General features: G+C 37.3%; 1 protein-coding gene across 3 annotated transcripts in view; it reads left to right on the top strand.

Moving 5' to 3' along the window:
- DPP10 (dipeptidyl peptidase like 10) overlaps window positions 1–18,827 on the top strand; it is an 860,783-nt gene that overhangs the window by 672,404 nt on the left and 169,552 nt on the right. For all 3 annotated transcript variants that reach the window (XM_074967232.1, XM_074967233.1, XM_074967231.1), the window contains exon 5: window positions 1,386–1,460. In XM_074967232.1, coding sequence (XP_074823333.1) covers window positions 1,386–1,460 — 75 coding nt within the window. The remainder of the gene's footprint in view (window positions 1–1,385; window positions 1,461–18,827) is intronic.

Here is an 18,827-nt window from a genome sequence, read left to right as displayed (position 1 = left end):
CTGTGTTTTGAATCTGACTGCCTATAAGATTATCTTCCATTCTGATCTTACAGAGTTGTTCTCTTATCTTTTTTTGTTCTTCTAATAAATTCTATTTTTTAAGAATCTGATTGGGTTTTTTGGGTCTTAAAAATCCAAGGCTGGTTTGTGCTCATATTGTTTATTCTCAAGCCTCCCCAGGAAAGGGGGTGTAAGGGCTTGGGGGGATATTTTGGGGAAATTGGAACTCCAAGTGGTCCTTTCCCTGATTATTTGTTAAATCACTTGGTGGTGGCAATGTTTTACCTAATCCAAGGGCAAAGACTTTGTGCCTTGGGGAAGTTTTAACCTAAGCTGGTAGAAATAAGCTTAGGGGGTCTTTCATGCTGGTCCCCCCATCTGTACCCTAGAGTTCAGAGTGGGGAGGGAACCCTGACAACCCCAAGTTTGTCAGTACAGGCATTAGTGTGCATGTGCACAGGCCCTTTGAAAATAGTAGCATCCATGAAAAACCTTTTTATTGTGGGTATACCCAATTCTGGCCTAGTATTCTCCACCTTCCCCTCCCCCCAATCATGCTGCTTCTATTCTTTTCATCTTGCCTATACCTTCACCACCTGGTTTTTGACCCTTTCCTTCTATAGATAACAAATGTTTCCAAATTAACATAAAATATTTTTCTTCAGTGATACTATTTCTTCTGGAACACTCTGATCCTCCTTCTACATCAAATTCATTAAATTCTTTTTGACATCAGCATTACCCCTTGGTTAAATTAGAGTCCTCAATTCAATTGGATGTCATGTAGACTTAGCTATATATAAAGCAATATTAGTTTTATAATGCTTCTTTCTGTTTCACTTTACTTTCCACTAGGGATTTTTCTTCTTGTTTTCTTCAAATTTCCTGTAAAATAAAAGACATTTCCTCTTACTGAAGGTTATTCTACAAAATGTTTATTCTCATAAAGATAAAAGAGAAGCAACTAGACAGACAAAGCTCCATTACTGTAATGTGGTTATCAATTTTTTTTCTGTACATTATCTTTAAGCCTAACCAATGAGGCGTCTCTTTCATAATTGTCTATGAAGTATATACCAGTAGAAGCTTAGTCTTTCCTCTTTTGTGCTGGGTATAGTTTCCCTCCTTCAAACAGTTAATGTTGAGCATAGTGTTGTTATTATGACCAAGTCTGTGTTTTTTTAATTTGTTGATAGTGTAGCAGCCAAATTCATCTGTTGTAGTCTACTAATGTCAATGAAATTACACTGAGAAGTAATATAGCCCTTCTGATGTACAAATAATTCAGTTGTTTGTAATAGGAATTATCTTGAGGTGAATGTCAGAATCTTTGGGGGAAAATGACCTTACATGTGTTAGTTACCCGTATTATTACCTGTTTTTAGGTAACTTTCAAAGCATCAAGATATTCAGTTTCACCGGATTTAAGATTTGTTCTTCTTGCATATGATGTTAAACAGGTAAGCAAACTACTCATACATTCAGTTGTCTCATTAACTGACACTTTACATGTTTTATCATTTCTGATTTAACTTATGATTGCATTTAGTATAATTAGATACAAATATGGTTTATTTTTTCTCCCCCAGTGCTTTAAATGAAATTGATCATTAACCAATCTAAGTTATTAACCGATCAGGATGCTTATACAATGTTATTAACCAATTGTAGAATACTCCATTGGTCATTTTGCTGTGAGAATGGTGTGTGTGTGTGTGTGTGTGTGTGTGTGTGTGATATATACATATAAAGAGGGAGAGAGAAATGAAATAGTGCATTCAAACTACTGTGGCTCTTTTGGACACTGTTGATTGCTAATTTGGCCCCTGAACCACTGAGGTCTGAGTATCACTGCTCTAGACCCATTCAAGTCATGGGAGTTTTACTGTTGTCTTCAGTAGCACTAGGATTTGGGCCATTGAAAATCCCTCAGACTATATCCAAAAGTATGTTTCTCATGATATTTGGATAATCAAGGCTGTGCAGAGTGTTAGTATTTCGGCATACAGTTTACATTAGTAAAACCATAATCTGATTATCTAAAATTTGAATCTTTTGGAAAAGGAAAATTAAAGAAGGGTTTAAGTGTGGTAAACACACAGAAGCCAAGATTTTGTCTCAAACACTGATTACATATAAAAGGTGAATTGGCATTCCCATTATTCACAAGACTTTGATAGACTGATGTATTAAATCGCTATACAAATAAACCTTTTTTTCTCCTTTTTTAAGTTTTGGGACAATAAACTCTGAGTTACAAATTCCACATAGGTGAAACATTTTGCTTCCCTTAATTTCAGAAATCAGTATTCAGAAATTGGTTCATATTAATTTTATTACTTATTTTTGATAAGCCTCATGTTGGTAACTTACCTTAGACCACTTGTGTTTAGCATGCTGAATTTCTTGCGATAAAAAATATTCATTTCCAGGTCAGAATAAAAGCCTAACAGGTGCACTGGTAACATTCCTTTATTGATTTCTAGACCTGTAACCTTAATGATTATGTCTGCAACTTGGAAAATATGTTGACAGCTAATAGAACATACTGGATTGGTGTGATGTAAAGGAAAAAAAAGTAACTTCTTAAAGACTGTTATTTATTTGAGTCTCATTTAAAGTCTATTGAATTAAATGGGAGTTTTTCCAATGAACTCTTTCTTTCTTTCTTTCTTTCTTTCTTTCTTTCTTTCTTTCTTTCTTTCTTTCTTTTACCAAGTTAAAAGGAAGCAATTATTACTTTTTCTGTTCATTAATTTGTTCAGACAGGTGATGATTTTCTTTTAAAATTAATTTCTGCAAAAAATTCTAGGCCTTACTTGGGCAACAGTCACATGGTATGTTTCTGTACCTTGACAATAGGTGTGTGACTCTCAAAATCTGAATTCCTGTGCAAATTCTAGTGATTACCATACGTTTTTCCATTATTTGCTTAAAACCTATTTTCTTTAAAATTCACACAAGTAAAATCATTTAGTAAAAAAGTTACAGAAAACAGCACAGAGGTGAAAATACAGTCAACACCACATTAACCGAATATGTACAGTAATCATTCAGCTATCGGGCCTGATCCAAAGCTGGTGAAGTCAGCCACCTGACTTCACTGGGCTTTCAGTCAGGGCCCCTGGCTACACATGAATTTGTACTATTTGCCAGATGAACAGTACTTGTATACTATGACAATGTGGTGTTTGTCTTATTAATACATATTAAAACCTAGCTCTTATATAGCACTTTTCCTCAGTAGATCGCACAGTGGTGTACAAAGGAAGACAGTAACTTTATCCCCATTTTATTGAGATACAGAGAGGGGGGCAGTGATGTGTCCAAGGACACCCAGCATTTCAGTGACAGAATTGGGACTAGAACCCAGATATCCTGCATCCCAGTTCAGTGCTCTATCCACTAGGCTTGGCTCTCATCCGCTGTAAATTAGTATAACTCCACTGAAGTCAAGAAAGCTACACCAATCAACCCCAATGAAGATCTGTCCTATAGGTATATGTGGTCAAACAGTATAAATCACTAAAACTGTTGCATAACATAATTTTATGCTATTATGATCATATGAGGTCAAATGTGTGTTTTCTCATCGTCCTTGGTTCATTTAGAAAACTAGTCATGCCTGATCTTCTTAATTTATTTAAAACATTAATTTTGTTTCTGATGTTGTCATACTTCAGCAGCTGCTCCTCTGCGTTTTCTACATTATTTGCTTCATATTATTCCCGCTCTCACTTCCACTGTTAGGAGAGTGGGGTTTGCTTCTGCGTACAAGAAGCCCATGGGGGCAGTGCTAGGGGAACCCTGCAAAGATGCACAGGAAGCTAGTGGCATCTATTCAGGAGTGCCAGCTCTATTTGTTTTGCCTGGCCCCCTGCCACTATAGCTCTGTTACTGCTGACAGTAACCTGCCCCTGGAATTCCCATTTAAGGGGGATCAGTTGTGAAGAGATGATGTCATAAAGGGTTAGAAGACATGATGTTCATTTCAGAGTAACAGCTGTGTTAGTCTGTATTTGCAAAAAGAAAAGGAGTACTTGTGGCACCTTAGAGACTAACCAATTTATTTGAGCATAAGCTTTCGTGAGCTACAGCTCACTTCATCGGATGCATACTGTGGAAAATACAGAAGACGTTTTTATACACACAAACCATGAAAAAACGGGTGATTATCACTACAAAAGGTTTTCTCTCCCCCCACCCCACTCTCCTGCTGGTAATAGCTTATGTAAAGTGATCACTCTCCTTACAATGTGTATGATAATCAAGGTGGGCCATTTCCAGCACAAATCCAGGTTTTCTCCCCCCCCACCCCCCCAAAAAACCCACTCTCCTGTTGGTAATAGCTTATCTAAAGTGATCACTCTCCTTACAATGTGTATGATAATCAAGGTGGGCCATTTCCAGCACAAATCCAGGGTTTAACAAGAATGTCTGGGGGGGGGGGGCAGGGTAGGAAAAAACAAGGGGAAATAGGTTTCCTTGCATAATGACTTAGCCACTCCCAGTCTCTATTCAAGCCTATGTTAATTGTATCCAATTTGCAAATGAATTCCAATTCAACAATCTGTCGCTGGAGTCTGGATTTGAAGTTTTTCTGTTGTAATATCGCAACTTTCATGTCTGTAATCGCGTGACCAGAGAGATTGAAGTGTTCTCCGACTGGTTTATGAATGTTATAATTCTTGACATCTGATTTGTGTCCATTTATTCTTTTATGTAGAGACTGTCCAGTTTGACCAATGTACATGGCAGAGGGGCATTGCTGGCACACGATGGCATATATCACATTGGTAGATGTGCAGGTGAATGAGCCTCTGATAGTGTGGCTGATGTTATTAGGCCCTGTGATGGTGTCCCCTGAATAGATATGTGGGCACAGTTGGCAACGGGCTTTGTTGCAAGGATAAGTTTCTGGGTTAGTGGTTCTGTTGTGTGGTATGTGGTTGCTGGTGAGTATTTGCTTCAGGTTGGGGGGCTGTCTGTAGGCAAGGACTGACCTGTCTCCCAAGATTTGTGAGAGTGTTGGGTCATCCTTCAGGATAGGTTGTAGATCCTTGATAATTTAGTTGGGGGCTGAAGGTGATGGCTAGTGGCGTTCTGTTATTTTCTTTGTTGGGTCTGTCCTGTAGTAGGTGACTTCTGGGAACTCTTCTGGCTCTATCAATCTGTTTCTTCACTTCTGCAGGTGGGTATGATGTTCATTCTCCCCCCAGCCCTTCCCTTGCAACCCTTTCCCAAGCAGAGATCCCCAGACGTACTGACGACTGTCTCAAGGAAATCAATGTATAGGTAAAAGTGTTTGGATTTGCTCTCATGTAAATAATTATAATTTCATAGATTTGAAATAATAGACTTCAAAATAGAAAATAAAGTATAATGCATATTCAATTATTTTAATGAGAGAAAGATCAGCCCAGATTCTTCCTTTAGTTGATACCATCAAAAATTTATACTGTTATCATACAGAAGTATTTTCTTCTGGTAATGGAAGTTACCACTCTGTAGAGTAAATGTACAGTTTTCAGTGGCACTCATTATTGGGAACCACAACTGGACTGTTTTAAACCTTTAGAACGAGAGCCTTAGATGGTATAAATCAGTATAGGGCTATTGACTACACTACCTGAGACTCTGACTCTTATTTTCCCTTACGCATTGTGCGTTATCAGTCATTTAATTGAATTGTAACCCCTTTGATTGGATTTAAGCTATTCATAAATATTTGGGTAATAGGTTTTTCTTTAATGAGAGTAATAGTTTACATATGTTTATCTGTGTTCCATTGTATGACAGAGTAATACAGCTGGTGCAGATGTATAAATCAACAGAGTTTTATAAAGAAGCTAGTGTAATTCAGCTGAACAGATTGAAGTAAAGAAGAGACAAATGTTTGTTCAAGACATTTGTCATGAAATTGTAATTAGAAACAAGGTTATTTTGATGTTTGGATTGAAAATAAATGTTGAGTTAAATTAAATAGTTGAATATTTATTTTACCATAGTCAGCATTTTCTCTAATCTATTTTATGCGTAGAATGGCAAACCTGAATTAAATTTGCAGTTGTTTCAGCACAATTAAGATTGTCCTTTATGCATAACGAGACATAAATCTGCATGAAAATAAGCCATCTTTGAATACAAAAGTAATAATTGACTGAATCATTTAAATCATGCCTAATCAAAGGAACAAAGGAATCAAACTGTGCCACAGCAGCTGGTTTAGCGTTGCTTTCTAAACTTGGTATGCGTCAAAATACAGCCTTTATCATGTGCAAGATAGTTGTGTTAGGAAATAATCTTTACATGAGGGCATATTGATTTCTGTACACACGTTTGTCTCCATCTTTATGACAGCGCACTACATAACGTGGCTTGATGTTAAATAAAACTGAGAGGTACAGTCACCTTAGGGATTACTTGTAACAATAGCGAGATGGGAGCTGTGGAAGTGGTGGGGGTGGTTTCACTGTTTTCACAACTGTGTAGCTTCACATTTTTCCAGTTCTCTCTCCTGTTCTCCACAATTCCGTGACTTTGCCAAAACTCACGTGGATCAGCTGAGGGCAGCTCAGACTTCCATTACTGATGCTCATGCTATTTGGCGAACATCCCTGAAAAAGGTTCTTGCTTTACCAAGTAGCTAACCAACAGGTGAGAACTAATGTGAGGAATGAAAGTGGCCTATATTCTCACAGGATGTGAAAAACATGGCAGTAGTTAGACCACTGCCCTGTGCCATCCGTACATTATTGTATACAGGATGAGAAGGATTGGAAATGGTAAATCTTTGATTTTCTGGTAAGATTATCATTCTCAGCCAAGGTCTGGAGTGAGTGATGTGATATTCAAAATGGGTGGAGGCTATATTTGGAAGCCAGTGAGGCATCTGAGAGAAGCAATTACCTCAGTGTTGCTTTTAATAAGTGACATGACTGAAATCTGTCATTTCAATCTTCTTTTTTTAATTCCAGTACATGTTGATAGTAACAGCTGCCAAAAGGTAGGTAAAGTTCTGCTCATAAAAAAAGGAAAACTGCATATGCTTATTCCACCTTCCCTTCTGCAGTGGCCCTAAAAGATGGCACAGTTTTGTACACAAGCATGCCCTGACCACTAAGAAGCTCAGGAAGTTTCTCCAAGGGGTGTGTGGATCTTCATTCCTCCCCAGAGCAGCGTTACCTCAGAAGGGTTTGATCCAAAGTCCATTGAAGTGAATGTGAGGCTTTCCAAATACTTCAGTAGGCTCTGGATTGCATCCTAAAGCATGACCTCCGCACTCCCTCACCAGAACTCAGCTTCACATTGAAGATAGAGCTTGTGAATTGGAGCAAATTCCCTTCTCCTTTCCTCACCACTTCTCTCTCATCATATCTCCCTTTTTCCTTTGTTTTGACTTTGTGATCCCTTTCTTCTGATCCCTTTTTGTCTGCCACGGGCCCTCTCTCGCCTTCAAATGCTTTCTTAATGCCAACTTATTTTAGGAACATTTCCTATCATCTCTAATCATCTACAACCTACCTTTCTTGAATTAAGTTACATTTGCCCATTTTAGTTCCTGATTCACGAAAGCACTCATGGTATGAACTTAGCTGCATCCCCATTCAGGAACCTATGAAATATAAGCATGTGCTTGCCTGGATGGGGTCTTTAGACTGTAAGCCAGTCTGACTAGGGAATGTGTGTAAAACAATGCTAGTTTATAGCACTGTAAATGGTGGATGGATGTGTGTAATGTCTCCAGATGCTGCTGCTGTGATAGAGTGCTACATCACTGACCCACCATCTAATTCATTGTTTGTTCTGTTGGAAGCCATACACCAGAAGAAGTGATTTTTAATAATCAGTTAGGGTAAGTGCAGGATGAGGGAGAATGCAAGCCTGTGCGGAAAGAAGAGGAGGAAGCTGAGTCATGACACTAACTGTGTTTTGAATTGATCGTTCTATGTGAATGAACAATATTTCAAAACACTTTCTGAAAAGTTGTAGTTTAATGCACCAAACAACGTAATGACTCAAGCACAGCAAGATAGTTGAAGAGAAATCACGAGAGATTGAAGTTTCTTATCCGCTGTGCAGGGATGCTTATCACCACTCCACTGTTGTTATATGTATTTTTACAGAATAATAACAGAGCTGACCACAATCTACAAAGAACTGAGGGTAAATTGAGAGAAGTGGCACACTCATCGAGCTTTTTCAGTTTGCCTATGATATTAGCTTTTAGAGAGCACTGCAAAAGATCTACAAGAGTTTATTTGCAGATTAGAAGAATCCAGGAGAAAAAAATGCATTAAGGCCTTAAATTATGGTTATCTGTTATGCATTATGAGATAATCTTCCTACCAATTACTTGGCAGTTAAATGTTCAGTTATGTCAGTAATCTTATCTTCTTGGTCTGTGAAATTAATTATGGTAATTGTTCTGCTGAAATTGAAAGAGAGGAAAATCAGTTTGCTGATTGTTTTCTTGTTCTAGAGATTATTCAGAATTAGAATAAACAATGTGAAATATCAAAATGATACAGGTGTTTTCAACAAAATGATGCCGTACTGTTATGGAAGACTGACTATGGAGTATTATTTCCCAGGAAACACTAGCTGTAGGTTGGTGATGTTATCATTTAACAAAGCCGCACCCTGAATTCACCTGCACACCACTCATTTTTGGAGTACTGCATATGAAATAAGGAACTGAAATCAGCATCCCATCCTCAATTCTACTGTCCTTAAAAATGCTGCCCACATACCTCAATGGGCAGAGCAACTTGCTGGGGCCAGTGGTGAAATGGGACAGTCTCAGCAGCAAGGAAGGGAAATACTCATTCTGGCACACTAGGTAGCTCCTTCCCTGGGAATCTCTGGCCATGGGGGAGGCATGCTGATTGGCCAGCATTCCCTAGCTCCCAGAATTTAACCTGGTGCGTGGGCCATGTGGAGCCTCTTTCAACTCTTCAACTCAGCAGCACAACTCTTCCTCCCTCCCCCCGAACTAGGAACAGGAATCTGGCTGGACAGATGCTGTGGGTCTAGCTGATTGCCTGTTTGGGGGTCAGGTTGGAATTGTTTCTACCATGGGCCAATTGGCAGAGAACCAGGGAGGGTTTTTTTGCCTTCCTCACTGCGCCTTCACGCCACAGTGGCTTAAGTAGGAATGCGCTTAGTACCTTACTGAGGTACTTGGGTTGACTTGTTTGTTTGTTGCAACTTATAGCCAGTTTCAAGTGTGGTTAAAAGAATAAAAGGAACGGTTCTCTGAGAGAAAAGGCCTGGGATTTTGGTGATGGGCCTTTGTCTCACAGGTGAGACCTTGTGGCCCTCGTGGCCTGAGGTCCCCATCCTTCTGCACCCTCTTCCCCTCGGGGGAGGATGTTAGGACTCAGAGAGAGCTGAGTCCTGCAGGTAGGCTGAGGAGAGCCTACCCTGAGTAACAGGTTATATGGTAAGGAGCCCTGTAACCCCAACACTGGAACCAATTAAATGCATGGTAATAGAGAGTATGGGTGATGGGTGGGTAGCAACCCCTGCTCCGGGTGAAAGTTTAATAAAAGTTATAGCCCACCACTTAATTCCATGCATGTCTGTCTCTTTGTGCCCTTATGTCCGCATCAAAGGCAGGTTTCTTCAGATTTTATGTCACTCACACATAAGAACATCAGAACGGCCATACTGGGTCAGACCAAAGGTCCATCTAGCCCAGTATCCTGTCTTCCGACAGTGGCCAATACCAGGTGCCCCAGAGGGAATGAACAGAACAGGTAATCATCTCGTGATCCATCCCCTGTTGCCCATTCCCAGCTTCGGGCAAACAGAGGCTAGGCATACCATCCGTGCCCATCCTGGCTAATAGCCATTGATAGACCTATCTTCCATGAACTTCTCTAGTTCCTTTTTGAACCTTGTTATAGTCTTGGCCTTCTCAGCATCCTCTGGCAAGAAGTTCCACAGGTTGACTGTGCATTGTGTGAAGAAATACTTCCTTTTGTTTGTTTTAAACCTGTTGCCTATTAATTTCATTTGGTGACCCCTAGTTCTTGTATTATAAGAATTAAATAACACTTCCTTATTTACTTTCTCCACACCAGTCATGATTTTATAGACTTCTATCATATCCCCCCTTAGTCATCTCTTTTCCAAGCTGAAAAGTCCCAGTCTTACTAATCTTTCTTCATACGGCAGCCATTCCATACCGCCAATCATTTTTTTTTGCCCTTTTTTGAACCTTTTCCAATTCCAATATATCTTTTTTGAGATGGGGCGACCACATCTGCATGCAGTATTCAAGATGTGGGCGTACCGTGGATTTATATACAGGCAATATGATATTTTCCGTCTTATTATCTATCCCTTTCTTAATGATTCCCAACATTCTGTTAGCTTTTTGAACTGCCACTGCTCATTGAGTGGATGTTTTCAGAAACCTATCCACAATGACTCCAAGATCTCTTTCTTGAGTGGTAACATCTAATTTAGTCCCCATCATTTTACATGTATAGTTGGGATTATGTTTTCCAATGTGCATTACTTTGCATTTATCAACATTGAATTTCATCTGCCATTTTGTTGCCAGTCACCCCGTTTTGAGAGATCCTTTTGTAACTCTTTGCAGTCTGCCTTGGACTTAACTATCTTGAGTAGTTTTGTATCATCTGCAAATTTTGCCACCTCACTGTTTACCCATTTTTCCAGATCGTTTATGAATTCATTGAATAAGACTGGTCCCAGTAACAGACACCTCTATTTACCTCTCTCCATTCTGAAAACTGACCATTTATTCCTACCCTTTGTTTCCTATCTTTTAACCAGTTACCAATCCATGAGAGAACCTTCCCTCTTATCCCATGACTGCTAACTTTGCTTAAGAGCCTTTGATGACAGACCGTGTCAAAGGCTTTCTGAACATCTAAATACACTATATCCACTGGGTCCCCCTTGTCCACGTGCTTGTTGACCCCCTCAAAGAATTTTAGTAGATTGGTGAGTCATGATTTTCCTTTACAAAAATCATGTTGACTATTCCCCAACAATAGTGTCTGACAATTCCCTCATCTCATGTGTCTGACAATTTTGTTCTTTACTATAGTTTGAACCAGTTTGCCCGGTACTGAAGTCAGGCTTACTGGCCTTTAATTGCTGGGGTCACCTCTGGAGCCCTTTTTAAAAATTGGCGTCACATTAGCTATCCTCCAGTCATTTGGTACAGAAGCTAATTTAAATGATACGTTACAGACTACAGTTAGTAGTCCTGCAATTTCACATTTGAGTTCCTTCAGAACTCTTGGGTGAATACCTGTTTCTGGTCTTGGTGACTTATTAATGTTTAGTTTATAAATTTGTTCCAAAACCACCTCTAATGATACCTCAATCTGGGAGAGTTCCTCAGATTTGTCACTTTAAAAGAATGGCTCAGGTTTGGGAATCTCCCTCACATCCTCAGACGTGAAGACCGATGCAAAGAATTCATTTAGTTTCTCCGCAATGGCCTTATTGTCCTTGAGAGCTCCTTTAGCATCTCGATTGTCCAGTGGTCCCACTGGTTGTTTAGCAGGTTTCCTGTTTCTGATATACTTAAAAAAATTTTTGCTGTTACTTTTTGAGTCTTTGGCTAGCTGTACTTCAAATCCTTTTTTGGCCTTCCTAATTATATCGTTACACTTCAGTTGCCAGAGTTTATGCTCCTTTCTATTTTCCTCACTGGGATTTAACTTCCACTTTTTAAAGGATGCCTTTTTGCCTCTCACTGCTTCTTTTACTTTGTTGTTTAGCCAGGGTGGCTCTTTTTTCTTTTTGCTATGTTTTTTTTAATTTGGGGTGTACATTTAAGTTGAGCCTCTATTATGTTGTCTTTAAAAAGTTTCCATGCAGCTTGCAGGGATTTTATTTTTGTGCTGTACCTTTTAATTTCTATTTAACTAACTTCCTCATTTTTGTATAGTCCCCCTTTCTGAATTAAATTCTACAGTGTTGGGCCATTGTGGTGTTTTCGCGCCACATATATTTGTGGACTTTCAGATAGTGATGATTTATTTTTACTTGGCATGGGTCCAGAACAACACCCTGGGTGCAGATGCTCCTGAACATTGTGAGGTTTGACTTTAACCCCAGATCCAGATGTTACCATTTGTCCCTATTTCTATCTCAACCTCCCCAAAAGATCAGAAACCTACTGAGTTTAAGGGTTATCAGAATCAATCCAGGCAGGAATTTTATTCCTCATGTGCATCCATAGCTAATGAAAATAAAAAGAATTTCCAAAAATGAGGAAGTTCGTTTCTGCACTTCACTTTGAGATTCTCCAGTTGTTATTTAGCTAATAAGTATTGAAACAACGTGTATATGAAAGGCTAGATTTTCAGCTGGTCATTGCAATTAAATGGGCTATCCCCATTTACCTTGGTTGAGGATCTGGCCTTTAAACATTCTTCTTGTATTTTACATCAAAGTTCCAACTGTGTAGAAGGGATTTCATAAATAATAATAGCTATACTGAAAGTGACCATGGTATACCGCGTATTTATTATATATATTTAATTTTTTAAAATGACCATGTGTTAGTTTTGTAGCACCATAGAAGTGCATGACATTTTACAGACATATAAACACATGAGATATCTACCTGAGGAGATTTCTAATCCTGCAAACATTTAATATCAGTGTGTCATACTTGCTGCCATGAATTCTCATTGACTCTAATGGGGCTAGTTGCATTAGTCAGCATGCCCACCCAGTATTAAGTGTTTCCAGAACTGGACCTTAATTATATGATGCAAAGAATAACGAAAACAGGCCTTGGTGAGTAGGAGACAGGAAACAATATGAAGGTTGAGACAATTATAAACAATGGAAAGGGAATATTATTTATGTTGCGAATATATTGGGAACATACTGTGGTTTACTATGGGTCCAATTCTTACTCTATCCACAGTGAGTAGTATCTTATTATAAAATTATTATTTGGGATCCTATATATATAATATGATCCCTATATACCGACAATGATCCAGCAATGTATTTTCTTCATTGGCCAAAGTACTACATTATTCTAGGTGTTTCTGAGATCGAAATGTTAAATCTTGAACTCGCAAACATCGGAGGACTTTGTCATATACCCCAGAAGACACTGATTCTTTGAACTGTTAGGTGGATTGTGCTTCTCCATTAACTTTATAGTGTCATATATGAAAAGGTTAATATCCTTTTTCCATACTTTTTTAACAGACAGCCAACTACAGAAAATTGAGTTAAAGGAGTTACACTGGATTTACACCACTGAGAATACATTTTGGCCTACAATCTTTGAAACTAACAAGAATGGAAATTGCTTCCGCTGTCAAAATGTTGTAGTAATAATTTGGTATATTATTTAGTAAGGTGTTTTTTTCTTTCCGATTTAGAATTTCCACAAATGGAATTTAAGAGATTAGAACTGATGTTTTACATCTTGTCTTACAAAATTGTATTGGAAGTGAAACTCATGAAAGGTATGCTTTGCTGCTGTTCACTAAAAACGAATTCTAGGGCATTTATCTTTTATAAAAATATGTACTGACAGAACAAGTATTTCCTTTCAATAGTATTGACAGTCAGACTAAGTCTGAATAGTATTATCTGAAGAATAATCGTTAATGTCTGACTGAAATTCCAAGGTCCAACCGATAATCTTAGCACATTACTCAACATTGGTGTGTTCAGTATCCTACATCGAGGTGGCTTTTTTTTTTTTAAATTCACTGGAGTATCTACTGTACTCTGGAGTATCTACTGAACACTGAGTATTCATTGGAGAAGGCTATTCATATTTACTATAATGATGAATTCCATTAGAGTAGAGGAAACTGCTAGGAAAGTCATTCTGTAATTGTAAGCCAGAATGTGGCAAATTGTAGAAACCACCAATGACATAAACTCTAGTGTATATGGGTGCCTTTTGCGTATTGGCATTTTTTTTTCATTTAATATTGTGACTTCTATATTTTTTGTTATTACAGAGCTGTGATTTCCCCACCCATGCAGTTTATTTTACTATGCCAAACAAGTCATCCTCGTCATCAGCCTAGAAGTGGTAAATAAAACTATGAGACAAGAACAGAGATGGGGAGGAAGGAATGAGAGGCTCTACTAATGGCAACACAGAAAATGTAGGTGGAGAGTCAGGGGAGGATATAGTGACATAAACCAAAGGATGAGATGGTCTCAAACATGAGTGTTGTCAGCAGAGATTACTTCTCTTATTCTGCAGTGATGTCTACAGATTTCACACGTAAATGAGTGGAGCCAAAAAAGTGGCAAAATTTGGCATGCATGTGCTTATACCATACAAATAACATCAATTTTTAAAGAGTTTTAGACCATTTCAGTTAAAACCACTTTGCTTTCAGGACAAATTAATATTAAAAGCAAGTTTGATTTGGGGCCAGATTGCATACTACATGCTTCTGTTGAGTTATACATTACTTCTCAAATATTCTCATAGGCTGCAGTAGACTTTTGGAGGTGTAAGGGTCTACTCAACATGAGTAAAGATTGCAAACCCTAGGCCCTTGTGAGTAATTGCATCTAGCAGAGAAGTATTTACTTAAATATTGTAGTTGGCTGCTAAGACATTTTACTATAACAAGTAAATGTTACAGACCTTACCTCCATGAAAAAAATTTCTCCGGTATATCATCAGTGGAGTTAAATAATATAGACAACTTTTTACTTTGGTAACATACTGAAGTAAATTGCATTTGGACAAGCCCCACTTTGTACCAGGGCATCACATCTACATTAGGCATTTGCATTGATCTAACTATCTAAACATAATTGCACTGGTGCAGAATTCCTTAATGTAGACAAAGCTATAGCGAGGGATCTGTAGGAAACAGGTAGTATTGTTGTGTGGTAGTGCCCAGAAGCTGCTGTTACGATTGGGCACCACAGTGCTGAGTGCTGTACAAAGAAAAAACAAAAGTCTCTCTCTACTTGTTTAACTGAATCAGCAGTTTCCTTCATCTTCTGAACAATTATAGGGAATAGAATTCTAGCTCCTCATCTCAAACTGTCAGCACTATGCCATCTTTGTCTTTTTGCCTGTTCTATATAATGGTAATGCCCAGAAATGCCCCAGAAATGTCCTTTTAACTAAAGCATGTGTCCATCATAGTCCATGAACAAATTATTGAATTTCATATAGTTTATTATTATGAACTGTAAAAACTGTTAAAAACTTCCCTTATAACCCATTGTCTATACGAGCCATTTTATAGGAGGTAGTGGAGGTATATTTAGATAAAAAACTGATTTTGCACTTATGTTGCAACACACATATTTTTAGAAGATGAGGTACTGGTGACATTTTACTCAAATAGATGTCTATCAAGAGACTCTTCTTCAGCAAGGTGGATTGGATAAATGAGTTTATAAGAATGAAATCAGGCTGGATGAACTGAATAAATCAACAGGGCAAGTAATGTTAGGAGTTCTAACTGGAGACAGTACTAAATGATTGTAACCCTTTTTTTTTAACCTCCAGTAAAAAGTTTACTATTGACTATTATGATTTTATCAATTAATTTTGGGCCATATTTTTAGTGGGAACTCAAAACAAAATTTGGAATATGTGAGTATATTGATCAAGCAAAAGTGTGACCTCCAATTTATACATCTTTTTAAAAAGATTTACTCTTTTCTGTTTCTACAGTTTTAACCATGCTATGGATTTTGTTAAGTACATGGGACTAGATTTGGGCACAACTCATAATAAGGAGTGATTTGGAGCAGCACCTCCTTAGTATGAATACCAAGAGGTATTTCTATATATGGAGAGGATGTGTACATAGCTTCACCTTTACATGGTTTGCTTTTATGTAGGAGGGAGGAGCCATAGTCCTAGCTCCTTTATGGCTCATCTACGGAAGTAACTGCACTCTTCTGAGGGGCTGCTTTTCTTCCTGGCTCTTTGGCAGGCAATACAAGGGTGGCGCCTTGCTCCTCCTTTCCACTGCATAATTTCATAAAGGCCAAGCTGATATTGTATTTATTTGTCACACTCAGAAGTAAGATACATGTTTTGTTTTTATTAAAACCACAGTGTACTATAAGAGAGTAATATACTATACATATTGTAATTCTGTACTATACAAACTAATAATCAACAGTACATTTTATGATGTTTTGAGAAGTTTCAGAAGAAATTTAATGATGAGAATTTGGAAGGATTGAGGTCTGCCAATGCTCACCACCTGCAACTGCAGGAAATTAATACTCCCTCCTGCTCAGTACTCCAGAGGAATACTAATCCCTTTACTCCCATCCCAAAATTACTGAATACTATGGCCTCAAAGACCATTCCTTTCATACCTTGAATTTGACAATAACTTTAATCCTGTTCACAAACCACTGTCAAGCATCTAGTCTTGCTGATTCTCAACTAAAATGTTGGTCCAGAGCCTCAACTAGTGTAAATCTATTAAGCATCACCACTTTTAAAGCAGCTAAGGATCTGGCCCATTATAATTAAAACATTGTAATGAAAATACAGTATAGACAATTTTATGATATAGAAATTAGCAGGTACCATAATTAGTCCTTTCAAATCTATCTTTAAAGTCCATCTTTTTGGCTATTGCGTCCTAGCCCTTTTCTCTGTATGCAGACACAAATATTATCACAGGCACATCTTGAAAATAGTCCTCTTAACAACTGCCTACTAATCACCTTGCTGTTCAACACATTGAGAAAATCCATTTTAGAATATGCTCTTTTTTGTTTTGTATGCAATATATTTCATTTGTCGTGATAACCTATTTCTAAAATTCTGTAATAGTAATATGTGATTGAGAAATATCACATGTGCAGTCTTTTTCTCAATACACATTTACACAAGCTGCCATAAGTATTGATACATTTCGTCTTAAAATAGTCATTGATCACAACATTCTGATTCTTTGTTTTGCCACCAAATTAGCATGGGGTTTCGGTAGTCATTAATTTATCCCAAATGGAAATTTAACACCCTGCTTTCATTGAGGTATTGTGCATTAGATTTATAAGTTAATGATGAGTAGTGACGGACACCAAATTCTAAGATTTATGCATTTAAAAGAAAAAATCACTATGTTAAATACAACACACGTAACAGAGTTGCTGATCTATTATTTTAAACCTACTCTGACGTGTAAAACTCAATGATTTGATAAGACACGTAAGAATAGGATTACACTGCTGAATCCCAGAGTTCTGTAATGTCTGAATCTTATTTCAATGTTCTCATTGACTATTAATCTCTGTTTTACAAATGATATAAAAAAATGGAAAAAAATAATTTTACTATATTGATCGTGGTGTTTTCCCTGCATCAGTGAATCTTTATTAATAGCAAAGATAGATATTATTGTCTTGGAGAATCTTTAAAAAAAAATAAGCCAAGTCTGTCAATTGTGCAGCACTGCCCTTTTTCACATTTTATGTGTATTTCAGAAAATATTAAGTCAGAAACTATCTAATGATAAGTTGCTGACAATATAAAAGCCCATGCAAAATAAAAAAACAAAACAATTGTTAAAAATACGGTTGCTATCATTTTGTCAAATGGAAGTCCCTTATGCAGCTTGGCCAAAAACTATCAATAAAAAGAAAACTTGGAAGAAAAACCCAAACTTCACTGGCATGTATTCATCCATTAATAAATAAGATGAAAACTGCCACAGACTCATATTTCTCTTGAAAGAAAGAAATTTCATTAAGATAGGTCTGTTTTTAAAACAAAAAACAAAAAAATGCTCAAGAGGACATAATGGTAAATGTGCTTCCAAAATCCAAATGTCCATATTTAGGAAATCATGGTGCCCAACATAACCCAAGCCACTCAAGTTCACATCAACAACATCCTTATCTTTTTCTTTTTAGGTTCATTTTGACCCTGCTTCTGCAAACACTTAAGACATCTTATGTGTGTATGTGAGCAGCCTCCTGGAATTAAAAAGTCTAAACATCTCCATTGTGTGTGTGTTTGTGTGTGTGTGTGTGTGTGTGTGTGTATTTACGGAGATGTAGAGACCTTTTAATTCCAGGAAGCTGCTCACATATATCTACACATTACTAAAATGTTCATACCCCGTGAAAATAGCTCTGATCAAAGATTCAAAAATATTTTCCATTGTTATTGAATAGCCCTAGCAAGGTCTGAAAACTAATGATATATTTTCTCTTATATTTTAGAATACCTTTGCATTTCTACATAATTCTGTCATTATCAGCAATGCACAGAGTCATAATTAAAGTGCTACTTAAAACAGACAAGTTAGATATGACAATAGGTGGCTTATTTAACAGGACACTAATATTTTAAAATGTGGAGGAAACAAAAAATCAATATTTGATATTAATAAAAATGTAATTAATCAGAATAATATAATTAAAAATCTTCAAGCAACACATGAACATTATTGTCTATATTTCCCAATAAATCAGTTTTATGGTATAAATAAAAATGGTCTTTATGGTAGTGCTCATTAAATCTTTAAGGGATCACTTGTTATTTTGAAACATATAACACTGCTTTCCAATTTATTTTTATGTTCAACAACAGATTCTTTTCTTTTCTCAAAATCAATAATCAGAGACAACAATTTTTGAATTAAGGGAGTGTATCTTGGATTTTATTCAACTGAAGTACATTTGCAAAGCCTATTTTACAGTAAAGGTACTATATTCAGTGTGACCCTAGGGGTTTTTAAGTAATCTTTCCATGGAGATGCCAACTTATCAACAGCTTGGACAGTGTCTATTGCAGTATCTGTAAGCGGTAAATGTGAACTTCTCTAGCCGTCTTCTATTATAGT

Source organism: Natator depressus, chromosome 11, assembly GCF_965152275.1.
Source record: "Natator depressus isolate rNatDep1 chromosome 11, rNatDep2.hap1, whole genome shotgun sequence".
In the NCBI taxonomy this organism is placed as follows: Eukaryota; Metazoa; Chordata; order Testudines; family Cheloniidae; genus Natator; species Natator depressus.
Note: the sequence above shows the minus strand (reverse complement) of the source record. Positions and strands in the feature narration are given on the sequence as shown.